The sequence below is a fragment of the Mesocricetus auratus genome, unplaced genomic scaffold (genome assembly GCF_017639785.1).
Source record: "Mesocricetus auratus isolate SY011 unplaced genomic scaffold, BCM_Maur_2.0 Super-Scaffold_100004, whole genome shotgun sequence".
Lineage (NCBI taxonomy): Eukaryota > Metazoa > Chordata > Mammalia > Rodentia > Cricetidae > Mesocricetus > Mesocricetus auratus.
The window spans coordinates 8135787-8162432 of NW_024429189.1; the positions used below are offsets into that span (position 1 = coordinate 8135787).

Genomic DNA, 26646 nt, shown 5'->3' on the forward strand with positions numbered 1-26646 from the left:
CCAACAACGAGTCTGCCCAGGCTGCTGCCAAACCACGCCGGTTGCCGAGAACGAAAGGACTGGGCCCAAAGAAGCGGGTCGCAGTAGCAGCAGCGAGCGCGACCACTTGGGCAACAGCGGATTGTGGAAGCTAAAGCAGCGCTAAGGAGGAGAATTTTTAAGGAGAATTTCAAAAGAGAGCTTTTAGAGGGAAAATTTTTAGAGAGAACTTTTGAGGACAAATCTTAAAGAGAGCTTTTTGAGAGAGAACTTTTGGAGAGAAATTTTTGAAGAGAACTTAAAAAACAAAAAACAAAACCTCCTTTATTTGAAGAATAAAGAGCCACGAGAGAAATGTGTGTATGAACTGATTCGTTCACCCGCAGATCTTATTAGTCAGCTCGACCTACCTGCTGTAAGACTCCCTTTTTCTTTAATGCTCTCCTGCCATACTCCCACCCAGCTTAAGGCACCCTGTACGCCCCAAGCTCCTCTTTGGTGGCACTGCACTCCCTTTTCTTGGGGACAGTCCTGCAGTCAGACTGCAGACTGCAGACTGGAAAGCTTTGCATTTTGACTCCAGCCCAGCTCGCGGTCTGGCTATAAGTCAAATCATCCTCAGATGTACTTTTACAAAACCACGATCATTGCCATTTCTATTGTTCAGAAAGTGTACCAAGGAAAAAAAGTCAGCTAACTTTTAAGAGACCCAAATATACACTGGTTTGAGACACATATTATAAAAGAGCTATCTAGCAGAAATATACAAGAGGGGTTTGGAGTTTCATTTCCTGATTTTTTAAAATTTTTATTAAAATAAATTATATCTTCGAAACATGCATGCATGCTTCACATGTCAGTCCCAGCTCCCCTCCCACCCCTCCTCCCCTGTCCCTCCACCAGCCCTCCCTCAGCCCCCTTCCCAATCCCCACATCATTCCCCAGGGAGGCTTTGACTTGCTGTCTTTTCCAGCAGGACTGAAGAGATTATTTTATCAGCCACCACACTGCAAAGAACTAAAAACTTCGTGTGTGTGTGTGTGTGTGTGTGTGTGTGTGTGTGTATACATAACAAAAAGAAATCCCGAATGTATCTGCCTCCTGCAAGGCAGCAGAAACGGAACTCAATGGGTTTAAAAATAAACACACACACACAAAATGAGGACACAGAGTTTGGTGGGTAGGGAAAGAGGGACGGATGTAGGAGGAGTTTGGGGGATGGAGTGAATGTGATCAAAACACATCGTAGGAAATGCTCGAAGAACTAAAATATTCTTAGAGAAACTTTAAAAGGGTATAGAAAAGGATAAACCTTCAAAAATGAATATGCTCACCATACATGAAAGCCAAGTCAGTTTCTGGTTGATGAGTTTGAAGGAAAAACTCACAAGATGCTCACAGAAACAGATTCCAGGGTGGGGCAGATTTTCAGTCAGTTATGTATCTGCACTGTGCGCTGAAATATAGTGAATGGCTTTTATTAATGGAGCCCTATTTGTCCTAGCTACCCCATATTTGGGCCTTGAAGAACCTGGTTTTGGAAGAGACCACCTTCCTTAGGAATCTTGCTATTTCTAAAAACTAAGAGACTTGGAGCTAAGGAGATGGAATAGAGGGAGTGTCAGGGAAACATCAATGACTGGAACCAGATTAACAAGGGAGTTCTTTATGAGCAATCTGGCTGGCTGCACTAGCTCTGAGCCCACACGAAAGACCCTACTTCAACATAAAAGGTGGGGATGATTAGGGAAGATATCCAGCATTAACTTCTGGCCTTCACATGTACATACATGCAAATACATACAAATGTACATACATGCATACACACACACATACGAGAGAGAGAGAGAGAGAGAGAGAGAGAGAGAGAGACTTCATGTGAACCTGCTTTACAAACTATGACTCCTTATACATGCAGAAATAACATGGCTATTTTATTGCACTAAAGTCATTGTATTCAATAAAACAAGAGAAATAAATGATTTTATTCTACAAAGTTGACATCTTACAAAACCCAGCAGTAACGCTTTGGATGAGAATGTGGTAAGATGCATCTGATTCGGTTGTCACAGAGAGGGAAGCCAACCACCGGAGAGCTCAGCTTCTTGTCAGGAGAGACTCTTCAGAGAGAGCCACAGAGCGATGTGTCTGAAAACCCAGAAGCATGAACACGGATGGTCACCATTCACATTTCTTAGTTTACACATTAACAGCTATATATGCATATGTATAATATACAGCTAGAGCTTTCTTTATCAGTTTTGTGATGGTGTCATGATTTAACTATATCACTATGGCAAAGACACCCAATATACCTCTGTCATTTTCCCAACAACCTACACCAGCATTTAGATTCTTGCATGAATATATTGGAGGGCATCAATCACCTTTGAGTGAAAAATCCAGCAACAGATTCTTTCTTCTTATTCTAGTTCAGACTTTATCACCCTTTATCCTGCACTTGGATGTGTGGGTTAGTTTATACCTTTGTTGCTGTGATAAAACATTTACCAAAAACAACTTGGCAAGGAAAAGGTTTATTTCATTCTACACTTCCAGGTACCAGGTACCAGGTACCAGTCCATCACTGAGGAAAGTCAGCGCAAGAACTTAGGACAGGAACCCGGAGGCTGGAATTGAAGCAGAGACCACAGAGGAATGATACTTTCTCTATGTCACTTGCTCAGTTTGCTTTCTTATGAACCCTAGGACTCCCCGCCCAGGTGTGGCACCAACCACAGTGGTCTGGGTCCCTCCCACATCAATCACTAATCAAGAAACGCCCCACAGACTTGCTGACCAAGCAATATAATGGGGGCGTTTTCTCAACTGATTTGTTTTTCCTTCCCAGATGAGTCTGGCTTGTTGTAGGTTGATGGAAACAAACCAGGACAGCATGAGCAAACCTGCCTCCCTATGGAGGACTGGCCAGGATTACAATGCTCATGAAAGGAGGAAGAGCCTTGGGGGCTAGGATGGTGGAGACAAAGGCAGGGTTCTCTGCGTGGTGCGGACTGACCTCAGTGCACCAGAGTCATTTCGAAGTCAGTGATGTGGGTTTTCCCCAGTTCTTGGGTCAGAAAGAGCGGACAGCTTCCTTTGGAACAGACAGCGATGAACCAACCCGGGAAGGCTGCGGACTCAAATGTTGAGGTTGTGCCACTCTTGCTGTGATAGAAGACAGAGGGTTTTACAGGCTCCTTTTGGCGGTACAGTTCCAGTATGTCCTCTTTCTGGTGGGTGAGAAGGAGATCCCAGGAAGAAACATCACTACCTCAACAGTTCCCTTGTTTTTAACATCAGTCCCCAACTGTTAAAGCAGGTCTGGAGACTTCTGTTTCTTACTAGACTATAAGAACCACATACCCCTAATCTGTGTTAAGAGTGCAGTAGAAACATTGGGACACAGGTTTCAGCTTTGTTTGGTTGTCTGTAGTTTGGTATTGCTAATGTTTTGAGACAATTCTCTCTGTGTATCCCCAGTGCTGAGATGAGAGGCAGGTGCCTCCGTACCCAGATATTTCAGTCATTCTCCCCCCCAAGTCAGCCTAGCATAGTTGGTGAGCTCAAGATTTAGTGAGATCCTGTCTTTAAAATGATGTAGGGAGGGTGGTGGTGGCACACACCTTTAATCCCAGCACTTAGGAGGCAGAGGCAGGTGGATCTCGGAGTTCAAGCCCAGCCTGGTCTACAAAGTAAGTTACAGGACAACCAGGACTGTTACAGAGAGAAACCCTGTCTCAAAAACCCAATAATAATAACAATAATAATAATGATGATGATGTGGGGAGAGATAAAGGAAGAGAGCCAGTGTCAACTACTGACCTATACTCACATGTCTGCACACATACACATAGACACATAATCATGCATATGAATGCACACACACACACACACACACACACACACACACACATAACTCTAAAAACTTTCCTTGACAAAACTTCCTTTTGTAAAATAAAACAAAAAGTTACTTTGGAAACTACTTTCAAATACCCCTACATTTTTTGTTCTTGTTCTTCGGTGCTGCATGTACCCTTAGGGGAGCAATAAATTGATGTGAGGATAATCTGTGAACTGCCTTTTAAAAGATTTGGAAATCAGGGTTTCCGTCAAGTGGGAACTTTCTGGCCAGATGCGCTCCTCACCTGTGGCCAGTCGAGAACAGACCCTTCCTTCCTGAACTCACCTTAAGCTGCAGCACCGGCTGCTCTCCTTGCTTTGTGCAGGCCAGGCAGCACTGAGGCTCTCTCAGGCCCACATACATGGGATCCCCCCTGCCCTCCTCAAGAGCCTCCGGATATTGGCACGGGAGTAACGTGACAGTGACTGGGAATGCAAGAGCAGAAAGTGGGGTTCAGTTCTTACTTCCAAAGCAACACTCTAAGCTAGAGACATGGAAACAGTGGTTGGAATGTCCTTACCAGCCTTCATTTCACCTGCCACTCACCACCTGACTCACAGGCATGGCACTTGGGTGACTCTTTCCATTAGAGAAGCCAGCCTCTCATAGATTCAAAGATTGATCCCATAGAGCTTTCTCTGTCATTTGACTCTGAAACTTCTCAGATAAAAAGTCTTCCACCATTTCCTCAACCTTCCACTCCTCCCGCAGTCAGTCACCTCTGTCCCTTGACCCATCCCACAGCTGTCTGAGTCTGTTTGGCCCTCCATTCTAAACTGCCCATGAAATGCTCCTCCAGGCAAGGGCAGCTAACGCACGTGCAATGGAAGACTCAGGACAGACCCACAACATTAGCCGGATGGGCTGCCACACAGGGCCTGGGCTACTCACCCGGAACCGTTTGTTCTTTCCTAGGGACTGCAGTGAGGATGTCGTTATGAAGAACCCACACACGACTGTTAAGGTCCTGAATATGTCTTAGCCAAGGTTCTGCTCTGCTTAGGTCTGTAAAGGAAGTAAAAATACAGATATGTAAAGACAGAGGCACAGGGCCCTCCCCCCCTTTTCCAGTCTTCCATAAAGATCTTTACGTTTGCTTGTATCCATTACGGTGGCGATGTTTCAGAACTGCCAACCTAGCTCCGGTGTCATATATGTGCAGACTGATCCTAGGTGAGGAACAGAGTTAGTCCTAAGTCCCAGTTTGACCCCAGGTCAGAGGAACTGCTGACCACCTTAACAGCCAGTCAGACTCTCCTAACCCAAGTCTCACCAAGATCCCTCTACATCCTTAGACTCAGCTCATTGCCCAAGAAGCTACTCTACAACTTCCATGCAGGCCTGAGGTTTGGAAGGACACGGAGTACCAAGGCCAGACTCAAACATCAAGAGATCAGTGGTCAGTGACCGAAAGCCAGAAGCTGCTTCTCTACCCTGATTACAGAGGAACTGTGCCTGCCCACCACAGCCCTACCTACAGCTGCTGCTGTACCTGTGCCTGCCAACTGCGGAACTGCCGCTCCTACTGCGCTCAGCCTCTCTGACAGGCTCTGCTGCGACCCATGCCTTTTTATCCACAACATGAAGGAAGGAAGTTCTGCCTCAGTGGATCTCGGACTGCCTGGCACCCTAGATAATTGCTGGTTCCTTGTGCAGAAGGACTTGCTAAGTGTTTATTTGGAGGAAATGTCAATGTCAGCATGGTTGTGACCTATCAGAGTGCCTTGGGATGGGAGGGCATGCTAAGCAACAAGCAGGAAATACAGTTATGGATTCTGGCGGACTGAGGAAAGAAACAATGTGGGATTTCCCCAGGGTGGATGACTGGACTAGGAGTTGTAAAATGACGTACTAGAACATTGCTCATACAATAGGAGCCTGTAGCAAGTGCAAGAGCCAATGGGGGTGGGGGGAGGGGCAAGATGATGTCCTGCGTAGCTTCTAACCTGGCGCAAGTCACCTTGGCTGACTGGAGGGGATGCTCTACTTTCTCCCAGCCCTCACGCAGGCTGCTTCTCCGACAACACACTTTACCCGAAGCAGTGCCAGCTCTTGGACTGTCTGACCACACCTCAGCAGATTTAGCATTGCTTTGTTATAGGATAAGGAAGCCCGAAGGAACCTGCACACCCTGGGTTGCCCCCTTCCAGACCCAGAATTAGGCACAGACCACACCCAAACTCCAATTTCCCATACAAAGAGATCCTTTATTAAACAAGACAGGGAGACAAGGACCGGAATGGGCCGGAGACAGCACACATGGCTCTGCAAGAGTGACTTTTAACGGAAAAAGGGGAGGTCTGTGCGAGGACGAGCTAGGAAGGGTTGGTCGGTTCTGGTGGAGCATGGTGGTCAGTGCAGCCAAATAGGAAACTCTGATAGCTGGACTTGGCAGTTATTCTCAGGAAGGAGTCAGGCGTATGGAAGTGGCCAGATAGGAGAATGGACCTTGATGGCCAGCTTTAGGAATGTGGAATTGCCTAAATAAGAGAATCTAATGGTTCAGGATGGGGAGAAAGATGAAAAGAAGCCGTTTCTGGAGAGTCATGGGCACAGGTGCAAGGATCTTGGATTATATAAAAGAGGTGCACTCATAACTTCGCCGGGATGCACTTTCATAAGATTAAAGACAAAAGCAAAATAGTAAAGCTAACAACTAATAAACATGCATTTCCCTCAAGGAAACCAAAGACTGAAGTAGTAGGATGGAGAAGACGGTAGACAAGCACCCCCAATGCTGAATTCAGCGGGACTTTTAGGTAAGATGGCTGATTATAGGCTGACTCCGCGTGAGGCAGGAAGGAGTCATAATTTGAAGTAATAGACTTTATCTCAAGGAGAGAAATAGAGGAAGAGCCTTGGGAATCCAAGAAGGAAGTAAAAGGTTTCCTGAAAAAGCAAAAACAAAGAGAACATGTAGAAGTAACCTGAGTACAACCTCAGCCATAGAGTTCCGTGACTAGGGAAAGAGAAACAGACAGAGTTTCCAAAAGGTGAACGATCTTCTCCTTGGGGCAAAGCGCAGCCCTCACAAGCTTCAAGTGCAGTTGCAGGTTTCAGGGAGAAGTTGAGACAGCAGTGGAGGGAAAGCCTAGGAAGTAAACGATATTCCTTAGAGATCCTTCTCCCATACCAGTCTCTGTGCTGTTTGCTTCCCACACTCCTACCGTACTTGGGGAGACATCCCAGCTCAAGCATTAGCCAGACCCTGCAATGTGGGGAGCATTAGGAGCAGGAGATACAAGACCATGCAATGCAAAGCTAAGCACTGCCAGCAGGGGCTCCTGTTATATGGAGGAAGCCAGCTGCCACTGAGATGACAACTCTGGTGGACACCAGACACTCGTCCCGACTCAGTGCAGACTCATCGACTTGACTCAACTCAGCTGACCCTTAACTCATTCCTCGGGTACAATGGGAGTTCCCAATTTTTGAGGGCCCAGACAGCTAATCTGACACCACATTTTCTACTTTTACTTTTTGTAATTCCTCTCTCCACCTCATGTCTAGCAGGATTTCGATTTTGTTGTATTTCTTAGTAGAGGAGTAACACTACCATTTAAAACAGAAGCAGTCAATTCCAACTATTTCATTAGCCATTTTGATGTACCATGACATCTGAAATTAGATGAGTTTATTCTTCCAGTTAAGGGTAGGATACTGGCATACGGAAATGGCACTAAGTATCCCATGGAATATGGGATATGCAGTGAACACTTTGTGCCACCATTTGGAAACATTATCATTAACAAATGACATGAACTCTTAAAAATTTCAATGTTTCCCTTAAAACACTGAAAACTATAAAAACTGATAATGAAGTGGAGTGGGGAGACTTGGGTCACACAATACATAGTCATGTGCAAACAGCTCGTAGTTCCCTTGGCTCATTGAGAAAAGTTTTTAATTTTCATTTCTAAATTTGTTATTTTCTAGCCTTGTTCTCCTTCTTGTATCCTTCTATAACATTCAGCCGCACTCCTCTTCCTTTTCCATTCATTCATTTAACCTAGCTTCCCTATTTCTCCCTCTCACCTGTCTCCTTCCTTTATGTCATTAATTTACTATTCCATTGTTACACTAAATGGTTCTTCACTCCATAGCACATTCTTCCAGTAATTTTTCTTTTCTCCTTTTTGTGGTCACTGATGATGCATTATGATGTACTAGTGAGATATAGTGTTTGTTTTAAGTGCATTTCTGTACCCTGTATGGTATGATGTTTCTGCTACAGGAGTTTGCTTTCTCTTTACTGAGTAGTACTGGGGATTGCAACTTGAAGAGTAGGCTGCTCAATAAGAAGGTAATCTCCACTCATCCACAGAAATATGCAAACCAGATACACAGATTGCAACACAGAATTGCAAGAAGCATGAAAAACAAAGCAACATCATTTGTCCAAAAGATCATAACCACTGAACACAAAAATAGGTAAAATTCCAGTAAACTTTCAAAAGTTTACTTATAAAAGTGATCAAGGACTTGAAAGTGTACATAAACAATCAGGTGAATTCAATCTGTGACTTTTTAAGAGGAAAAAATCTACAAAATGAAATTTAAAAACACAGACATGTGCATGAAAAAGTTGACTACATGAAGGAAAAGCTCATCAAGAAAATTGACATTAATAAATTAGTTAAACAGAGATTAAAAGAACAATGAATAATATAAAAAATTGGTAACAGAAACTCTTTGCTAATCTGACAAAAAGAAAGAGGGAGAACACTCAAATTAATAAAATTAGAGATCAAAAGTGTCATGAACAAATGAGGTCTATAATATGAGTTCTATTATAAAGATAAAATTTATGTATAACAAATAATTATATACAATGTTTATAATAAATAATTTAGAAAAGGGGGTGTCATTATAACTGGATCCAAAGAAATACAGAACATTTGTAGAAATTACTATGAAAATTTATATGCCAGAAAGCTGGATAGGCCAGAAAATATGAAAGAATTTCTATGTGCATATCATCTACTAAAACTAAGCCCTGAAGATATGAACAACTTAAATTGACTCATTACAAGCAATGAGATTGAAGCTGTTATTAAAAATCCTCCTCCGTTGGTTTAACCCCCAGAAACAGCTGACCTGACAAAGGTTAACTCTTGAATCCCAGGCATCAGCCTGGGAATCCAGCATGGGACTGATCAAGACCCCCTGAATGTGGGTGTCAGTGAGGAGGCCTAGGTAATCTATTGAGCCTTGGGCAGCAGATCAGTACCCATCCCGAGTATACACACGGACTTTGGACTCCCATAGAACAATGTGAGGTGCACTCTCACCCTGAACTCTTGGGGAAGGGTCTAGGCCCTGCCCTGGATGAAATGACAGACTATGGACACCCCCATGGAGGGCCTCACCCTACCTGGGGAAATGAGGAGATAATGGGGGGCTTAGGGGGAGAGCATGGGAGGAGGGGAGGGAAAGGGAGAGGGACCTGGAACTGACTTGTGAAGCAACCTTGTTTCTTATCTAAATTTAAACTGAAAAATAAAAAAAAATCCTCCTCCGTTCAAAGAAAATTCCATAACCAGACAGGATTCAATGGAAAAAATAAAAACGTTGAAAATGAAAAATTACAATGAACTAAGTAAAAGATATAGTAGATAGCATCACCAATGTTCCATATAAGCAGTGGAAAAATATCAGGGATTGAGGGGATTTATGAAATGCTGCATCCTAACAACAATAAAGAAAAATAAATAAACGTATGACCACAATATCCAAGAAATCTGAGTTACCACCAAAAGACCACACCTGCTATCCACAGGGCAGAAGGAGCTGACACAAACACCAAAGTCATGAAGACTTTATTAAACAAAATAACAGCAGAAAATGTCTCAAGTCTGGAGATATTAGCAGACATTCAAATGTAAGAGGATTTATAGTTCAAATAGACAAGGCCAGGGTAAAACCTCCCCATAACATATTATGTTAAGATGTCAAAAATACAAAGTAAAGAAACAATATTAAAAGCTGTGAGGACAAAATGCTAACTCATCTAAAAATACGGAAACACAAGAATGACACCATATTTCTCATCATCAATCTTCAAAGACAGAAAACCATGGAATGATACCCTTCAAACCCTGAAAGTAAATAACTGCCAACCAACAGTGCTATATCTAACAAAACACCCTGCTTTTGTTGAAAATACTCTTTTCTCATATAATTTATCCTGCTACTGGCTCCCCTCCTCTGCTCCACCTCTACCCCCTCCTCCCCTCCCATATGGATCCACTCCCTTCCTGTTCCTCATGAGAACAGAATAGGCTTCTAAGAGATGGCAACAAAACACAACAAAATAAAATGCAATAAGATAAAACAAACGCCACCACATCAAAGTTGGACAAGGTAAACCAAAAGTAAGAAAAGAGCCCCAAGGGAAGGAGCAAGAATCAGAGACCCGCTTGTTCCCATAAAAGTACAAAACTGAAAGGTGTGATATCTGCTGGTAAGCCTGGTGCAGATCTGAGTAGGCCCCATGCTTGTTGCTTCAGTCTCTGGGTTTACATGAGCTTTGCTCGGTTGGTTTAGAAGGCTTTGTTCTCCCAGTGTCCTCCATCCCCTTTGCCTCCTCTTTTGAAGAGTTTGGATATGCTCTGTATTCATTTTAGTGCAATTCTTGAAAGTCTGTCTTGACCCATTTTTCATTCAGTAGTATTGTTCAGTTTCCATGAATTTGCAGGTCTTTGTTGTTTCTATCTAGCTTTAATGTATACTGGCCTTATAGGATGAAGAGTTATTTCAGTTTTCTTGTGTCTGTTCAGATTTGCTTTTTGCCCGAGTATCTGGTCAATTTTTGGAGAACATTCCATGAAGTGCAGAGAGAAAGGTATGTTGTTTAGTGTTTGGGTGAAATGTTCAGTAAGCATCTGTTAGGTCCATTTGGCTTATAATATTAGTTAGCTCCAGCATTTGTTTATTTAGTTTTTGTCTGGGTGATCTGTCTATTGGTGAGAATGGAGTATTGAGGTCCCCCCACTATCATTATATGAGGCTCAATATGTGATTTAAGAGGTAGTGATGTTTCTTTTGCAAACTTGGGTGTCCTTTTTGTTTGGGCATGGATATTAAGAATTGAAATGTCCTCTTGGTGGATTTTTTTCCTTTAATGAGTGTGTAGTATCCTTCCCCATCTCTTCTGATTAGTTTTGGTTTGAAGTCTATTTGTTAGATATTAAAAAGGCCACACCAGCTTCTTTGTTAGGTTCATTTGCTTTATCCAGAGGTAGTGTTTATCCTTGATGTTGAGGTGTATTTCTTGGATGCAGCAGAAATATGGGTCCTATTTTTACATCCATCCTGTTAGTCCATGTCTTTTCATTAGAGAATTGAGTCTACTGACAATGAGAGATATCAATGGCCAATGGTTATGGATTCCTTTTTTTTTTTTTTTGCTGGCCTACTATTCATTCCTGTGTTTTCACGGTTGTAGTTAACCTCCTTAGAGTGGAGGTTTTCTTCTGGAATCTTCTGTAGGTTGGAATTTGTAGATAAATATTGCCTAAATTTGGTTTTGTCATGGAATGTTTTATTTTTTCTGTCTAAGGTGATTGTACGTTTTTGTTGGCGATAGTAGTCTTGGCTGACATCTGTGGTCTCTTAGAGTCTGCAGCACATGTTCTGTTCAGACCCTTCTGGTTTTAGAGTCTCCATTGAGAATTCAGGTGTAATTCTAACAGGTCAGCCTTTATATATTACTTGGTATTTTTGCTTTGCAGCTTCTAATATTCTTTTTTTCCTCTGTACATTTAGTGTTTTGGTTATTATGTGCTAAGAAGACTTTCCTTCCTTCCTTCCTTTCTTCTTTCCTCCTTCCTTCCTTTCTTTAAGATTTATTTATTTATTTATGAGTGCTCAGTCTGCCTGTATACTTACACCAAAGAGAGTAATGGTTGTGAGTCACCATGCACCCTATGGTTGCTGGGTATTGAACTGAGGACCCCTGAAAGAACAGTCAATGTTCTTAACCACTGAGATATCTCTCCAGCTCCAGGAAATGTTTCTCTAATACAAGTGTAAAGACTCTGCTCCAGCAGGGGAGGGTTTCCCCAGTGAGGATGCTGCAGCTCTTCTTCAAAGAAGAGTTATACCTCTGCTCTGTTTCCCAGGAGTGTCACAATTCTATGACAGCAAGAGAAAGATTATTCAGTCAAGGTGTTACAGTTCTGCTCTAGTCCAGCTCCTGTCTGCTTCTCTCTGGCAAGAGGTGTTACAGCTCTGCTCTGCTCCTGAGGAAGTTATTACATCTCTGCTCTGCTATTATGACAAACCTCACTTAAGAGATTTTTTGGGAGGGAGGAATCCAGGACAGTGACTGTCTCTGCCAGGGCAGGAAAAGGCGGCCCCAAAATGAACAGGTACAGGGCTTATATAGGGTCCCCTAGGGACTGAGCTTTCCAGGGTAAAGACTTTCAGGGTGGAGATTGGTAGGATCTCAAGTACTGAGCTTGGGACAAACTCAGAAACTGGTTAGTTTTTATGTTCAGGGACTGGTTGGTTTTTGTGCTCAGGGATTGGTTGGATTTCCAGTCCTGAGTTGGTTGGGGACAGAGTGTGTTTCCTTGGCTCTGGTCTCAAAGCCAGGGTGTTATTTCACTGGCCCTTTTAATTTTGTTTCCTATCTAGATTTGAGGAGAGAGTGTAGTGTGACTGTGTTGACTGGTAGGAAATCTTCTGTGAACCTGATAGGTGTGGCCACTGGAGGTTCCAGGTAAAATCTGCTTCTGGGTAATTGTCACGTCTGCTGCGCGGCCTGTGTCCGAGAACGTGCGGAGGGTGTCGGGGATTGACAACACAGAGACTTGTTCAATGATGTAAAGAAACTTTAAACAGGCTCCAAAAAAGGTTCAAGAAAACCTCCTAAGAAAAGCTCCCACCAGAGAAGCTTCTGCTCTCTCCTCTCCCCTGCCTGGTTCTTCTCTGACACCAGAGGTAGATGTGTGTGGGTTTTTGAAGGTGCGGTTAGTCTTTGGACAAGGTCGAGGTCAGGGCAGTTTCCGTGGGAAGGCCTTTTCCAGGAACTTATTGTATCGTTTTTAGTAAACATGTTTTTACTAAACATTGTCTTACAGCTGCCTACTCCCAGGCAGAAGGGGAAGTGGGTCTCTGCTCAAGGTCTGGTGTTCCCACAGGTAATGGAAGCTGATACTTAGGAATAGAGGTAGGCCAAGGGTCTGAAGGGTTAACAGAATTGAGGAAAGTAGTATGTTCCATCAGAATCTGCTTATTTAGTGTCTTTGTAATAGGGGCAGAGAGTGAAGAGAGAGGTCATCCTACAAGTTCTGCTACAGAGCTGGGGATGAGATGGTGACTAGATATGGAGGAATAGTAGGAGAAGAGAAGATCTATAGTCAGTCTACCTACTTTCCAGGCAGGAGTTGCCTGTGGGTTAGCAAGGAATGCCTGTTAGAGTTGGGGTCTGGGATAAAGCAGCAAGTAGAGGGTGGAGGGTTAGAAGGGGAAGAGCTGTGGGGTCTACCAGAGATGGGGTTCAGAAGGCTGCTGCAGGTGTTCTGGGGGATTGATCTGGGGGACCAGAGGGAGAGGTTAAGATCTGTCCAAGGATAAGTGTTTAACTTGACATACTAAAAATATTTCAAGGAAAGTACACATTAAGGAAACTCATGACTATCAGGTCAGCACTGCAGAAGATACCTATGAATATTATATATAGAAGAGGAAGAAAAACAGCTTCCATTACGAGAGCACAGAAAAGAATACATTTCTTGAGAGGAGTGCAAAACAAATGAATTCTAAAAATCAGTCCATTTTGTCAGACATAGTAAATTAGTAAACCCTTGATATTACTAGGGAATAAAGAACAAATAATAATAATTCAATCCAGGCGTTGGTGGGGCACACCTTTAATCCTGGCACTCTGGAGGCAGAGGCAGACAGATCTCTGAGTTTGAGACCAGCCTGGTCCACAGAGCAAGTACCGAGTTCCAAGACAGCTCCAAAACAATACAGAGAAACCCTGTCTCGAAAAACCAAACAAAAAAATTCAAACCACAAACCAACTAAATTACATAAACTAATGAAAATATCTCAATGATAACATTAAATGCAAATGACCTGAACTTACCAATGAAGATCAATGTAAACTGTCTGACTTGGTTAAAAATTTGTATCCGAATATATGTTACCAGCAAGAGACAAACCCCAAACTTAGAGTCAAACATAGAAAACTAGAAAATGAACAAAGTGGCATAGCTGTTCTGATATCTGATAAAGCAGACTTCAAACGAAAATTAATTAGAGGAGATAAAGAAGGGTACTATATATTACTAAAAGAAACACTTCATCAAGAAAATATAATAGCTATAAAATATATGCATCAAGCATTAGTATTTTCAATTTTATAAACACAAATACTTAAAATACATACAAGATCCTGATACAGTAATAGGGGTGATTTCAACACTTTGTGCTCATCTCCATGTAGTCATTCAAATTAAGATCCAGTAAGAAAATCCCAGAGTTAAAGTGTACCATAGGGCAAATAGATTTTACAGGTATCCATGGAATGTTCTACCCAACAGAAATAGAGTCATAGAATCCTTCCTAAGATACATCACATTCTAAGCAACAAATTAGCTCTTACTAAATATAGAAGAATCATAGTCATCCCTTGCATCTTTTTAGATCATAGTTCAATGAAACTAGAAGTTAATAGAAAGAAAAACTACATAAGCATGTGAAGGCTAAACATTTTTCACTACTGAATGATCAGTGAGTCATTGAAGAAATCAGAGAGGAGATGTAAAAGTTTCCAGAATACAATGAATTCCAAGGATGGGATGTTATCCTTCAAGATGTAAAATATGAAAGGGAAGTTCCTCACTGTCTACTCTTGACTACTCTCTCCTGGGCTTTTCTTAAGTATCTTGCCTACTGAGTTTCTTGGCATCTTCTCTGCTGCTAAACACCTTAACTCACATGAATGATTCCCAAGATTGTGGGCTGGAGGTGAATGCATATCTATGATCTCATCTCCATAAAAATTTAAAACATATAAAGCTAAGCACTACATATTTTAGGGATATTCATATATATAGTAATATTGTAATGAAGTCCAAAGGAATGGTGGCCACCAAATTTAGGGTGACAGCTACAGATGCAAGAAGCTGGGGAAGGAGCTGGAAAAGAAGATGGAAAATTGATGCTTCCAAGGGACTATTATTCCACCAGGTGATGAGACCTTGGATATATTTACAGGCATGTACTACCATGTAGAATTTTTGCTTATTTTTCTATAGAGTTCATTATTCTTCCACAGTTTTTTCCACCATCAAAATCTCTCTAATTTATTTAAACATATTTATCTCAGTGTCTGCACAGCTAGCTTAATCTCATCTGAGCCTATGACAGCTCCACTCTGCCTGGCTATCTTCTGGGGTCTTCTTTTACATCACCAGGGAGGTTCTCCTTCCTGTTTGTTCTCTGGTGGGGATGGGTACTACTTTAAAGAGGTCACATTTTTTCTCTTGTTTGGGCAGACACATTCTTCAGTCATTTTCAAGCAAAACCTATAGAAACAAATCATTTTTAAACTTAAAAATTTATGTATTGTGTGTTTGTGTGTGCATGCTTGCGTGCGTGTGTGCATGCGTGTGTGTGTGTGTGTGTGTGTGTTGTGTATGTGCATGAATGGGTGTCATGACATATGTGTGAAGGTCAAAGAACAACTTTTGTGAGTCAGTCTTTACTTCCATTGTCCTAATGTGAGTTCCAGAGATGGAACTCAGGTCATCAGGCTTAGACAGCAAGCATTTTTACCCACTGTGCTGTTTTCCATCTCTGAAAATAAACTTCTTTGAATGGGCTTATTCTACTTCTATCCTTAACTAATAAAGTTTGTGGATAAGGACTTCTACCATGGAAGTAATGTTCCCCTACAAAGTGTTGCTCCAATGGCCTCTGGTGCACTTTGTTGCATTGAGTGGTGCAAAGCTATTTGTTCTTCCATCCTTTGAATGGGACCAGTTTTAATTCTCTAGCCACTTTAAGAAATCCCCACTGTCTTTCCTTTCTCCAAAGCACTGATGCTCTGATTCCTATCATCAAAATTAGTTTCACCTATTCTTGAACTTCTTACAAGGGAACCCATACATTACATCCCTCTTGTGCCTGCCATCCTCAGGACATTCATGACATTCATCTAGCTGAATATCAGTCATTACCTTTTACTAGTTAATATTGAATACATTGTGCATATCACTGGTTGATAGAAATATGGGTTCTTTCTATGCTTAAAATATTATGAAGTTTGATTCCAGGGCTTGAACATTTTTATGCAAGTCATTTTGCACAGCTCACTTTTAAATCACTCAAGAGGCAAAGGCCTCAGAGAAGAAAACATCAATTCAGCAAGAAAATATGCATTTTAAGATAACTTGATTTCTACAGAAGCATACATATAACTATGTTAATTTGAGTATGCCTATATGGAAAAATATACTGAGAAGATCTGGGAAAGCATTAGTCAAATCAGCAATCCCTAGGGAACATGTTGCAATGCTTATAAAGTTTTAATTTACTAGGTGTGGGGTTTCTGAAGGTTAGCCCCTGGTAATTCTGATGTTGTTTCAAGTTTGAGAAATGCAGTGAAATAAGTACATTTCAACCCTTGTGTCATTACATAATCATATTGGATGACCAGAGGCACTGTGTTTGGGTGAGCCATCTGCTCATACCCTGCAAAAGGTGAGTCATCTGCTCATACCCTGCAAAATAAGGCCAGCCTCAAGGGTAGGAGTGACGTTTCTGGAGTTTGCTGTATGTTATGTAACAGTTTCTGCTAAGATTGAAACATTCTATCCTCCAGGCAAGCTCCTTAAATAGGAAAGTAAACAACTACAAACAGCTTTGGAAGTCCCTGAAACTGACCAGATTCACTAGGCTTCTCTTTGTCGGAGTAAACAGGAAAAGCTGAGAGTTCCCCTCAGAGGAGCCAAACTGCAAACAAGACTGAGACCAGACCACCTGCCTGAAAGAGCAGAAATGAGCCAGCTGCCTGGAAGAGGTTTAGACCAGCTGAGTCACCTGGAGAGGACACTCTTCAACATGTTCAGTATGCTCCAGGTTCCCAGCTTGTGTGAGCTGTCACTCATGCTGGGGTGGGTCTTGGTGAGGCATCTGCCTTTGAGTCACATCTGCTCCTGTAAGTAGCCTCTTCCCCACACTCCTGTAAGCAACCCCAATAAAATCCATTGATATACCAAGTTGAACTTGGATGGTATTTGTAATTTGGTCTGTCATGGGATCCTTCTCTGGGGGTGAGTAGACATGTGTGTTGTGTCTCTCCAGGAAAAAGTTTGTCATATACACCATGCCATCATGAAATGACTAAGGTAACCATCTTATCCCAACATTATTTTGTGCCTGCCTGGTCACTTCTCAGCCTTCTGCTCTCAATAGCTACATTCACCCTGGTCTAAACATACTGTGTAGTGTCTGGAAGACAGTCAATGGTTGTCATTGATTATTTCATGTGGGTCATTTCAGTCTTGCTCATGAAAGACCCCAAGCGGGGGACTTTCACGGGAGAGAGACCCGAACCCAAGGAACAACGAGACCACGAGCTTGGATGCAACAGCAAGAGGCTTTATTGATAATACACGGGTACCCGGGGCGTCTCAGTCTCGGGAACTGAGAGCCCCGAGCTGGGGACTCAGGGGTTCTTTTATAGCAAAAAGCGCAGTACAGAAGCGAGAAGCCTAGTTACAGGACCCTGATTGGGCAATTTAAATGAGGCTGGGGCTCAGAACGAGGGCAATTAAGGTTTCTCTCGGAACTCAAGTCTCGGCCTTGGCCCTATCTGAGGAACAATAGGTCTCTGTGCGTGCCCAATCTTGCTGGGCTGGCCATCTGGTCACAGCAGACACCCAAGGCCCGTGTCCTTGGGCAGAGCTCCCTTCTGATAGCAATGACTATTCAGCTGTGGGGGAAACAGAATTTTTCATAAGCCTCAGCTGCCTGCCTGTGTAGACTGGGCCGGGGTCTTTCACTCAGGGTCATTTCTGCTAATTTCTTACACTGTGTTTCATAATGACTCAACTCCAGCAGACAGAAACTTGAAGTCCCCAAATCAAGGGTGTCATTATTTCCAGTTATAGTACTCAATGTCAGCAGCGTCATCTGCATTTTCTCTTCACTCCAAATACCTTCCTGTCCTCATTCATAAAATAAAAAGGCAGGGGAAATGACATCATTTAAAATGTATCTGTGGACTGGAGAGATGGATCACTGGTTGACAGCATGTACAACTCCTGCAGAGGACCTGAGTTAGGCCCCCAGTACTCATGTCAGGCAGCTCATGACCTCCTGGAATACCCAGCTCCATCGAATTCAATGGCCTCATCTGACTTCCACAAGTACCTGCACACCTTCACACACACACACACACACACACACACACACACACACACACACACACACACTTACTTAAAAATAATAAAATAAATTATCCAAGTCCTAAAAACAGTCAAAAAGTTCTGGGCCACTGCGCTACAGGCTATCCTAGTCTCACTGTGGGTAGATACCTCTCTGCGTGACCAGTGTTTACTCCCATGTGTGTCTGGGTGCATGGAAATAAGCTGCAGGGGGAAAAAGAACTGAAAAATAGGAAGTGCCTTGGAGAGACAGGACTAGGGTGGGTTACTAGTGCTTTAAACCACAGACGTGCATTAATGGAAAGAATATTAAAAGATTTATGGAAGTCTAACGTAAAAGCTAATGTTTTATTGGTGTGCACCATTACTCATACATATTTTTCTCAGTGTTCATCTCTACCAGGATGATTCAGGAAAGGGTTGCTTAAGCCAAGTTAATTGGTCTAGGTATTCTAAATCTATCTCGTCACCAGGAAGCATCCTTCCCCTTGAAGGAGCAGCCACAGTACTCCAACATAGTTTTCACAGCTCCAGTCATTTTTAAAACTGTTCATTCACCCAGGAACCAAAGTCCTTTCCTGGTACGTCCAGCTCCATACAGCAGTCAGCTGCTAAAGGATCAACACACTTGGCTGTTGCAGTGAATGTTATCGTGAAGCTTCTGCTGTATTCCAAATGCAAGGATTTGATACTACAAATGTATAAAACCTGAGTTAGACCAATGGCTGGGAAACAAAGATGTCATGACTCACAGGGCATTCCAAGTTTTACACACTGTGGCACAGCACTCTGTTTCTCAGGCATGATGCCACGTGGTCTGGACCACTTCAGCCCTAGAGGACAGCCTTACGCCATTCCCATCCCACTTGCTTTGGAGTTCCCATTTTATCGCCCATTCATCTATGAAATGAGATAATGTTGGTGCTGCTCACTTTTCAATGTGTAAACCCCACAGATCCAACACTAGTTTTAAGACAAAGACTTTTAATCAACCTTTAGGTTTATGCTGAGTTCAAGGCCCTATTTGTAAATTGAAGTTAGTGTTGTAGGACTCCCCCTGTTCCGATGTGAGGAAGATGGGCTGGCCATTCTTGGAGGAGGCGATGAAGCTGCCAGGGAAAGCCACTGACTCAAAGGTAGATGTTCTACCAGTCTGGGTGTGGTAAAACAGGAAGGGCTTCTTGGGCTCAGGGTGGTTGTACAAATCCAAAATATTCTCCTCCTACATGTGAGAGAGAACACTTGTGAACAAAAATAGATGCTGCTTCTGATAGGCAAAGCTATTTTTACACAACCAATAAATATTCCCAATTTCAAGGAAGCCTCTCTTACAACAGGACAAGAAAAGGACATTTCAGGGATTCCAAATTGAGCTCAGTGGTAGATAGAGCAGGGCTAGCAAGTGTAAGGTCATGGGTTCAGTCTCTACTAACAACTCCCCCCCTAAAAAATAAAAAGAAAGAAAAGAAGTAGAAAGGCAAGGAAAAGGAAGACAAGGAAATTAAGGACAGGTAGGCAGACATCAAATCTCCCTGTTTATCATGATCTCTGTCCTGGCTTTTTCCTTCACTAGTAAACACCCTCTACATTTAACATTTTTACTCACTAACCACAACTACTTATCAGGCTTTCCCACTACTGTCCTGACATTCAGCTCAGCCTAGATTTGCTGACTGTTCAAAGAGTAAAGATCTGCCCTCTTATTTCGAGCTCCCACACCTTTGTTGTCATCTTCATTCTCAGTTTCCAACTCCCTGAGGAAGCTGAGGTGCCTGGATGAGAATGTCTCCAAACTACCCACTGACAGGCACATCTCACCCATACCTGTGTCTCCCTACCCGAGAAGGACTAGACAACGACTTGTCTCCACTCACTTATCCACGGACATTCTTCTAGCCATCCTTCCTGCTCACTCATGCAGCACCCATTTTTGCTTTCTTTGCTCAGTCATTCTTATCTGCATATTTGCTTTCATTTTGAAAAGCATAGGCATGTCACTAAATGACAGACACACTCTGCAAGAGTAGTCATTGGTGATTTTACTATTGTGTCAACACTGCTAATGTGGTTACGCAATCCAAAGCAGCGACAATGTCACTGGATGACATGGTTTTAGGAGACCACTGTTTATGAAGTCCATTGTTGGCCAAAACATTGTCATGTGTCACATAACTGTGTCTTAATGATCCAATACCTCTGTCAGTTCTTGCTTTACAGAAAACCCCTTGCAATAGCTGTCAATGTTTGCTGACTGATTTATCTCTTTAAACTCACTCCATGTAAGCAAGATTTTACCTCCGACACTGTCTCATTAAGATCCTCTAAATCCATATGCTACCAATGAGCAATTTCTGAGGCCGAAGTGACTTATCAAAGACAGAGAGTAGAATGTAATCACATTTAATCTGTTCAAAATCTTGTTGATAACACTTAAACTCATTTTAGAATCTCCCTGCCCACAGCACTGCCCCTCAAGAGTTATCAGCTCACATAGAGGAGGGAGCTGGAGGGTTGAGAATCTACTAAAATGTGCTTTGCTTAAAAGAAAAATAAAGACACCACATGCAGCCTAATTCTTTATATGCTAACTTAAAAAAGAAAAGTATAAGAAAAGAAACACAGGCTTTTTATCCTTATGTTATTTTTTTTCTGGATCACTGACCTTTAGCTGCAATGTGGGCTGTCCATCAACTTCCTCACAGAGCATGCATTTGTCTGGATTCTGGATTCCCATGTAAATGGGAATCCCTTTGTTCTGCTCAAGAGACTCTGGATACTTGCACGGAAGGACAGTGATGGTGACTATAAGGGTAGGAAGACAACAATTTCTTTCTGAGGCTGGGAGATAGACTGTTCTAATTGTTCTGGTTTAACAGAGCAGCATTTGCTGAGCGAGGCCAGAAGACACTTGAAGAGTGTAACCCCTGCTACCCAGACCAACCACTATCCACCACTCTCCCATTCATTCTGATAGGCAAGCAGGGTCCTAGCTATTGGGGCACTGAGTTAAGCAAATGGCAGGATTTGGATTTTCACACCTATGCTTAAACACATAGGAAGTCACAGTTCCTACCCTAAGTCATTTCTCTGATTGCTGGAGAGCTGTGACCATTAGCGAAGTTTGCTTAGTGGGATGCTGAAGTTTACCTCTTTGTGTTATTCACTCACTTAATCGTTTTGGGATGCCTTGATGCCATATAGGCATACATTTTCATCTTCCATAGGACAGATTCACTGCTTCAGATCAATGAGTGCAAGTCCCTTATGCCTAAGAAGGCTCGTCCACCCCTGTGACTGCTTCACCCTAGTCTGGGACAAACCGCTCCCTGACTTCTCTTCCCAGGCAGGTGGCCCCCATGGAAAGTTAAACTTGGTTTGACACATAATTAAACATATTTTGGAGGTACAAAGTATTGATTTAATACATCTGTACCATACAACAATGAGGAAACCAGAGGAGTCAGTATATCCTTCATCTCATATAGTCAACGTTTGTTTGTGGTCAAACACTCAAGGAGCTCTCTTCTAGCTACTGTTAACTGTGGCCATCCCGCTGCACAGTGGGTACTGGTACTTTCTTTAATGGAAGTCTACACAGTGTGAGGAACAAAGCAATGACAACGACTACTGACCTGGGGCCACATTGCTATTCCGAGGAACTGTCACAAGGCTCTGGCCACGGAGGATCCACACTTGCTGGTCCAAGTCAGAAATCTCCCCAGCCTGAGCGGTACTTCTTGCTGTTTGAATGGGAACAAATCAAATGATAGACATGAGGATTACGTGTCAGAATAGGAGAAAGACGACCTAAAGTCGGGCCCTTTCTGTAATGAAGGATTATTATATCCAGGAGTTTACATCCCCAAGTTGGCAGCCTTTATGTGACCTGTCAATCCAGACTTTCTTTGCAGCAAGTCAGCGATAAGCAAAGGCTTCCAAGGGTGACTACCGTTCTGAGAGGACAAACTGTTGAGGCAAAGTGACAAGCAGTTCCACAGTTCCTATGTGTTAAGACCCAGCTGCTCTGTGCTTGATCTAATGCTGGGAACCATAGCTAGGAAAGTAGATAAGTATGTGTCTCCAAACTCCAGAAAAATGAAGGCTAGTGGTATATGGACACATTGCTGTGTGCCAAGAGCCATACCTAAGGGGTAGTGTTCAAATCTTGGGTGTCCAGAGGACATTGTTAAAGATATAAATGGCTCCGTTTTCTAGTATCCCATGCCAACATCACCTCCAAATTCAGTATCTTGATTGTTTTTCATAGTGGGCTTGTCCTGGTACCTAAGGGAGGAGACATCAGGAAGAAAGATAAAACTCAGGAGACATTTCTAAGACTTTCCAAGATTCAGGACAGAACAGAAATACATAACCAGACATGACGCTCTAGTCAGAAGAGTTAAGCTGTCTTCTGGGATCACACCTCAAGGCACCATACCAGAAGAGTCTGCAGAATCTTTCTCTATTCAGAAATTTCACCAAGATTATCCCCCTACATGTCTCAAGGCCATAACTAACATTCAGCCTTAACCATTCTCCCAGCATCCAATTCCTCTACATCCCTTTCCCAGAGGCCCTTCCCCTCCACTGCCATCTCTTTCTGCCTAAGGCAAGGCAGGTCTTCATGCTGGGCAGTTTGGCCAGAACCCCAGCAATTCATAAGTGGAAGACAGAGGCTCACACACAGGGCAGTGCCCAGAGTTATGGTTTTTGCTATTCACTGAGCCCTGAAGTACATAAAGCTCTGAATCAGAGGGTTTTGTAGGAACAGGCTATACCTGGCAAGAGGAGTATTTGTGAAAGTCTGGGAGAGCAAATCACAGCAGGGTCAGCTCCCACGTGTAGTGATGGGCTTTGACAGAGCCTGGGTTATTTATCTAGGTGAGTGCAGGAGGCTCCAGCCTCTTTTGCGGGGTGTGGCAAATGTACAATGTGGAAAATACCAGTTCCTCCTGCCAGAACCTTGCTCTAGGGAGGCACAGGTGAAGAAATCTCAGAATCAGCCTGAGTGTGACTTGTCTAAGCTCGACTAGAAATGTTAGGAGCCCAGCCCCATACGTCAGCCACCAGGAAACAGAGTTCATGACAAACCTTAGATTTCTCAAAACAAAGAGACTATGGGGTTTTCCCAGAGGTCAGCTGACCTGACCTGTCATCTGGGGTTAGATTACAAATTCAAGGTACACAAAACAAATGATAGGATTGGCTCCTGGAACCTGGACTTCCAAAATTCTGCTCCGGGATCCCACTGGTCTCCCTAGTTAAGCTCTCTTACTTCCCATCTGAATCTCTTTCTGGCCTTGGAAGAATTGCTCTATGTTACCTTGGGAGAAGGTGTAAAAATGAACTGAGAATCACTCTTATCCAAAATCAGGTTTGGTGCCTGTCACTTCTCAGTCAAAACGTCCTCTTCCTCGGGATGCTCATCACAAAACAGTAGTGAAAAGGTACTATCTGCCATCCAAATCCCTTAGTACTCTGTTTTAGTGAGAACCCTATCTGGAAAACAGAACCTACTCTAGGATTTTAAATGGAGGGAACCAAAGACAAGAAATTGGGCTCACCTCTACAGAAAGGCTCAGGGAGGCTAAAGAATAAAAGGAACTGTAGTATTGTAGACAGTAGCAATTGTGGTTATGGGAAAAAAACCCACTGGAGCTCAAATGAAGGATCTTGGGACTGACAAGTTAAGAAGTGGGAAATCCTGCACCAAACTGATAGACCATAAGAAGAGTATGCAGAGAGCACACCAATTGCTTGCCCAGTACCAAATGGTCAGTCCTGAGAACATACATACAAGCAACATTATATGGGCTGAACAAGTTATATTTAGGGATATATGTGTATATACAACAACACTTAGTGAAAAAGAGGCTAAAATTTTGAAGAAGAACATGGAGGGATATAAGGAAACATCTGGAGGGAGGAAAGGAAAGGGAGAAATGTTATCTCCCACCAAAATGAAAACGATTCTGTCATCTGGATGTATGCCTGCATCATGGAGATGGAAGGAAAGGGTCAGCTACAAGACTCTCAGAGAACCTGAAGTACACAACTCAGAGTGAAATATTTACATGTGTTTAAAAGCCTCTTGAATTCTCCATGGCTAGAAGATTGTAAAAACTTACCTAGTCTGGTGCTGTGTCTCTTTAATTTTGGCTTTCTGCTCCAATTGTTTCTGACCTGTCCACAGCTTCCTAGCATTTCAACAATGTAGGCCCTCCTCAAATTGCCATCCTTGAGTCACTGGTTTAGACTTTAGTGTGACTCTCAAAGAATAGAGAAATTAGAGGAAATGGGAGTGTGTCAACCTGTTTTCTGTTTCTATAGAAACATTTCAGCCTGGGATGATGATGGGTAGAAAAAGAACAAATCAGCAGCACTGTGGCTTCCATCCCGGTGGGAGCCAAAGCACCCCATCATATTAGTCTTCTGCTCCACCCACGGGACTAGGTAAACCAGGGCCCATATCTGGGCCACCTGCCTGTGCTTGGGGTCATTCCTGTGGCAGGAGCCAACTCATCCCAGCATTCTAGCTTCCTGCTAGACTAGGGACTAGGATCCAAAGCACCCCAGCATCCTAGTACATTTCTCCACCCACTAGATGTGGAAGTGCAGAGCTACGGAGCATTGGACTTGCCTACACCCACCAGAAGGGAACTCCGGTCCTGCAGCCACCAGGAGAGAAAGAGGCCCCCTCGGGGACCCACTGGAAGAATGGATGGGAAGGAGACAATATAAAAGCACACTGAGCAACAAAAAAACCCCAATATGACACCACCAGAGTCCAGAGACCCTACACCAGCAAGACTAGAAGAGCCCCACACAAATGAAGCAGAAGAGAATGAAATAAAAACAACTTCATGAAAATGATAGACGCCCTTAAAGAGGATATGAGAAAATCCCTCAAAGAGAAGGAAGAAAAAAAACAATCCAAAAAATGCAAGAAATGGAAGAAAAGACAAAGCAAAAATTGCAAGAAACAATTCAAACAATGCAAGGGCTGAAATCTGAAAGAGAAACAATAAAAAACACAGTATGAAGAAATGCTGGAAATAGAAAAGCTGGGCAAATGGTCAGGCACTACAGATGCAAACATAACCAATAGAATACAAGAGATGGAAGAGAGGATCTCAGGTGTTGAAGATACACTAGGAGAAATAGATTCATCGACCAAAGACAATTTTAAGTCCAACAAATCCCTAACACAAAATATCCAGGAAATATGGGACACCGTGAAAAGACCAAACTTAAGAATAATAGGTATAGAAGAAGGTGAAGAAACCCACCTCAAAGGAGCAGAAAACATATTCAACAAAATCATAGAAGAAAACTTTTCCAACCTAAAGAAAGACATGCCAATGAAGGTGCAAGAAGCTTACAGAACACCAAATAGAGTGGACCAAAAAACTCCCCTCAACACATAATAACCAAGACCCCAAAGATATAGAATAAAGAAAGAATTATTAAGAGCAGCTAGGAAAAAAGGCCAAGTAACATATAAAGGCAAAGCTATCAGAATTATACCTGACTTCTCCATGGAAACTCTGAAAGCCAGAAGGTCCTGGATAGATATCCTACCAACATTAAGAGACCAGGGATGCCAGCTCAGACCGCTATAACCAGCAAAACTTTCAATCACTATAGATGGAGAACACAAGATATTTCATGACGAAACCAGATTTAAACAATACATATCCACTAACCCAGCCCTACAGAAAGTTCTGGAAGGAAAACTCCAACCCAAGGAAGTTAACTACAATCAGAAAAACACAGGCAATAGATAATCCCACTTTACTAACAGGCAAAAGAAAAAGTGGTGGAAATCCACATACAATTCCACCACCACTAACCATTCCAAAACACACAAAAATGAGCTATCAATGGTCATTAATATCCCTCAATATTAATGGTCTTAACTCACCCATGAAAAGATGCAGGCTAGCAGAATAGATTTGAAGACAGAAGCCATCCTTCTGCTGCATACAAGAAACACACCTCAGCTTCAAAGACACACATTACTTCAGAGTTAAGGATTGGGAAAAGATTTTCCAATCAAATGGACCCAAGGAACAAGTGGGGGTAGCAATCTTAATATCTAACAAATTACATTTTAAACTAAAATCAATTAAAAGAGATTAAGGAGGTCACTTCATACTCATCACAGGAGAAATCCACCAAGATGAAGTCTCAATTCTGAACACCTATGCCCCAAATACAAAAGCACCCAGATTCATAAAAGAAATATTACTAAAACTCAAATCACATATAAACCTCATACACTTATAGTGGAAGACTTCAATACCCCACTCTCACCACTAGACAGGACTACCAGACAGAAACGTAGCAAGGAAA

General features: G+C 42.6%; 2 protein-coding genes across 3 annotated transcripts; both read right to left on the bottom strand.

Moving 5' to 3' along the window:
• Nucleotides 1–1892: 1892 nt before the first annotated feature.
• Nucleotides 1893–14416, bottom strand: Il36a (interleukin 36 alpha). Of its 2 annotated transcripts, none has more exons than XM_040745295.1 (6): nucleotides 14286–14416; nucleotides 4975–5052; nucleotides 4775–4888; nucleotides 4169–4308; nucleotides 2999–3212; nucleotides 1893–2127 (listed from the first exon to the last, which is right to left on the bottom strand). In XM_040745295.1, exons 2-5 carry the CDS (start codon nucleotides 4988–4990, stop codon nucleotides 3000–3002), a joined length of 483 nt encoding a protein of 160 aa, XP_040601229.1. In that variant the 5' UTR covers nucleotides 4991–5052; nucleotides 14286–14416; the 3' UTR covers nucleotides 1893–2127; nucleotide 2999. The 2 variants fall into 2 exon arrangements, with proteins under 2 accessions (XP_040601229.1, XP_012978721.1); XM_013123267.3 differs by lacking the exon at nucleotides 14286–14416 and adding an exon at nucleotides 5376–5513.
• Nucleotides 14417–19258: 4842 nt separating this feature from the next.
• Nucleotides 19259–23131, bottom strand: LOC101825001 (interleukin-36 gamma). The gene is made up of 5 exons (XM_005083778.4): nucleotides 23070–23131; nucleotides 22436–22575; nucleotides 21924–22031; nucleotides 20954–21093; nucleotides 19259–19513 (listed from the first exon to the last, which is right to left on the bottom strand). Exons 2-5 carry the CDS (start codon nucleotides 22473–22475, stop codon nucleotides 19304–19306), a joined length of 498 nt encoding a protein of 165 aa, XP_005083835.1. The 5' UTR covers nucleotides 22476–22575; nucleotides 23070–23131; the 3' UTR covers nucleotides 19259–19303.
• Between the last annotated feature and the right edge of the window lie 3515 nt (nucleotides 23132–26646).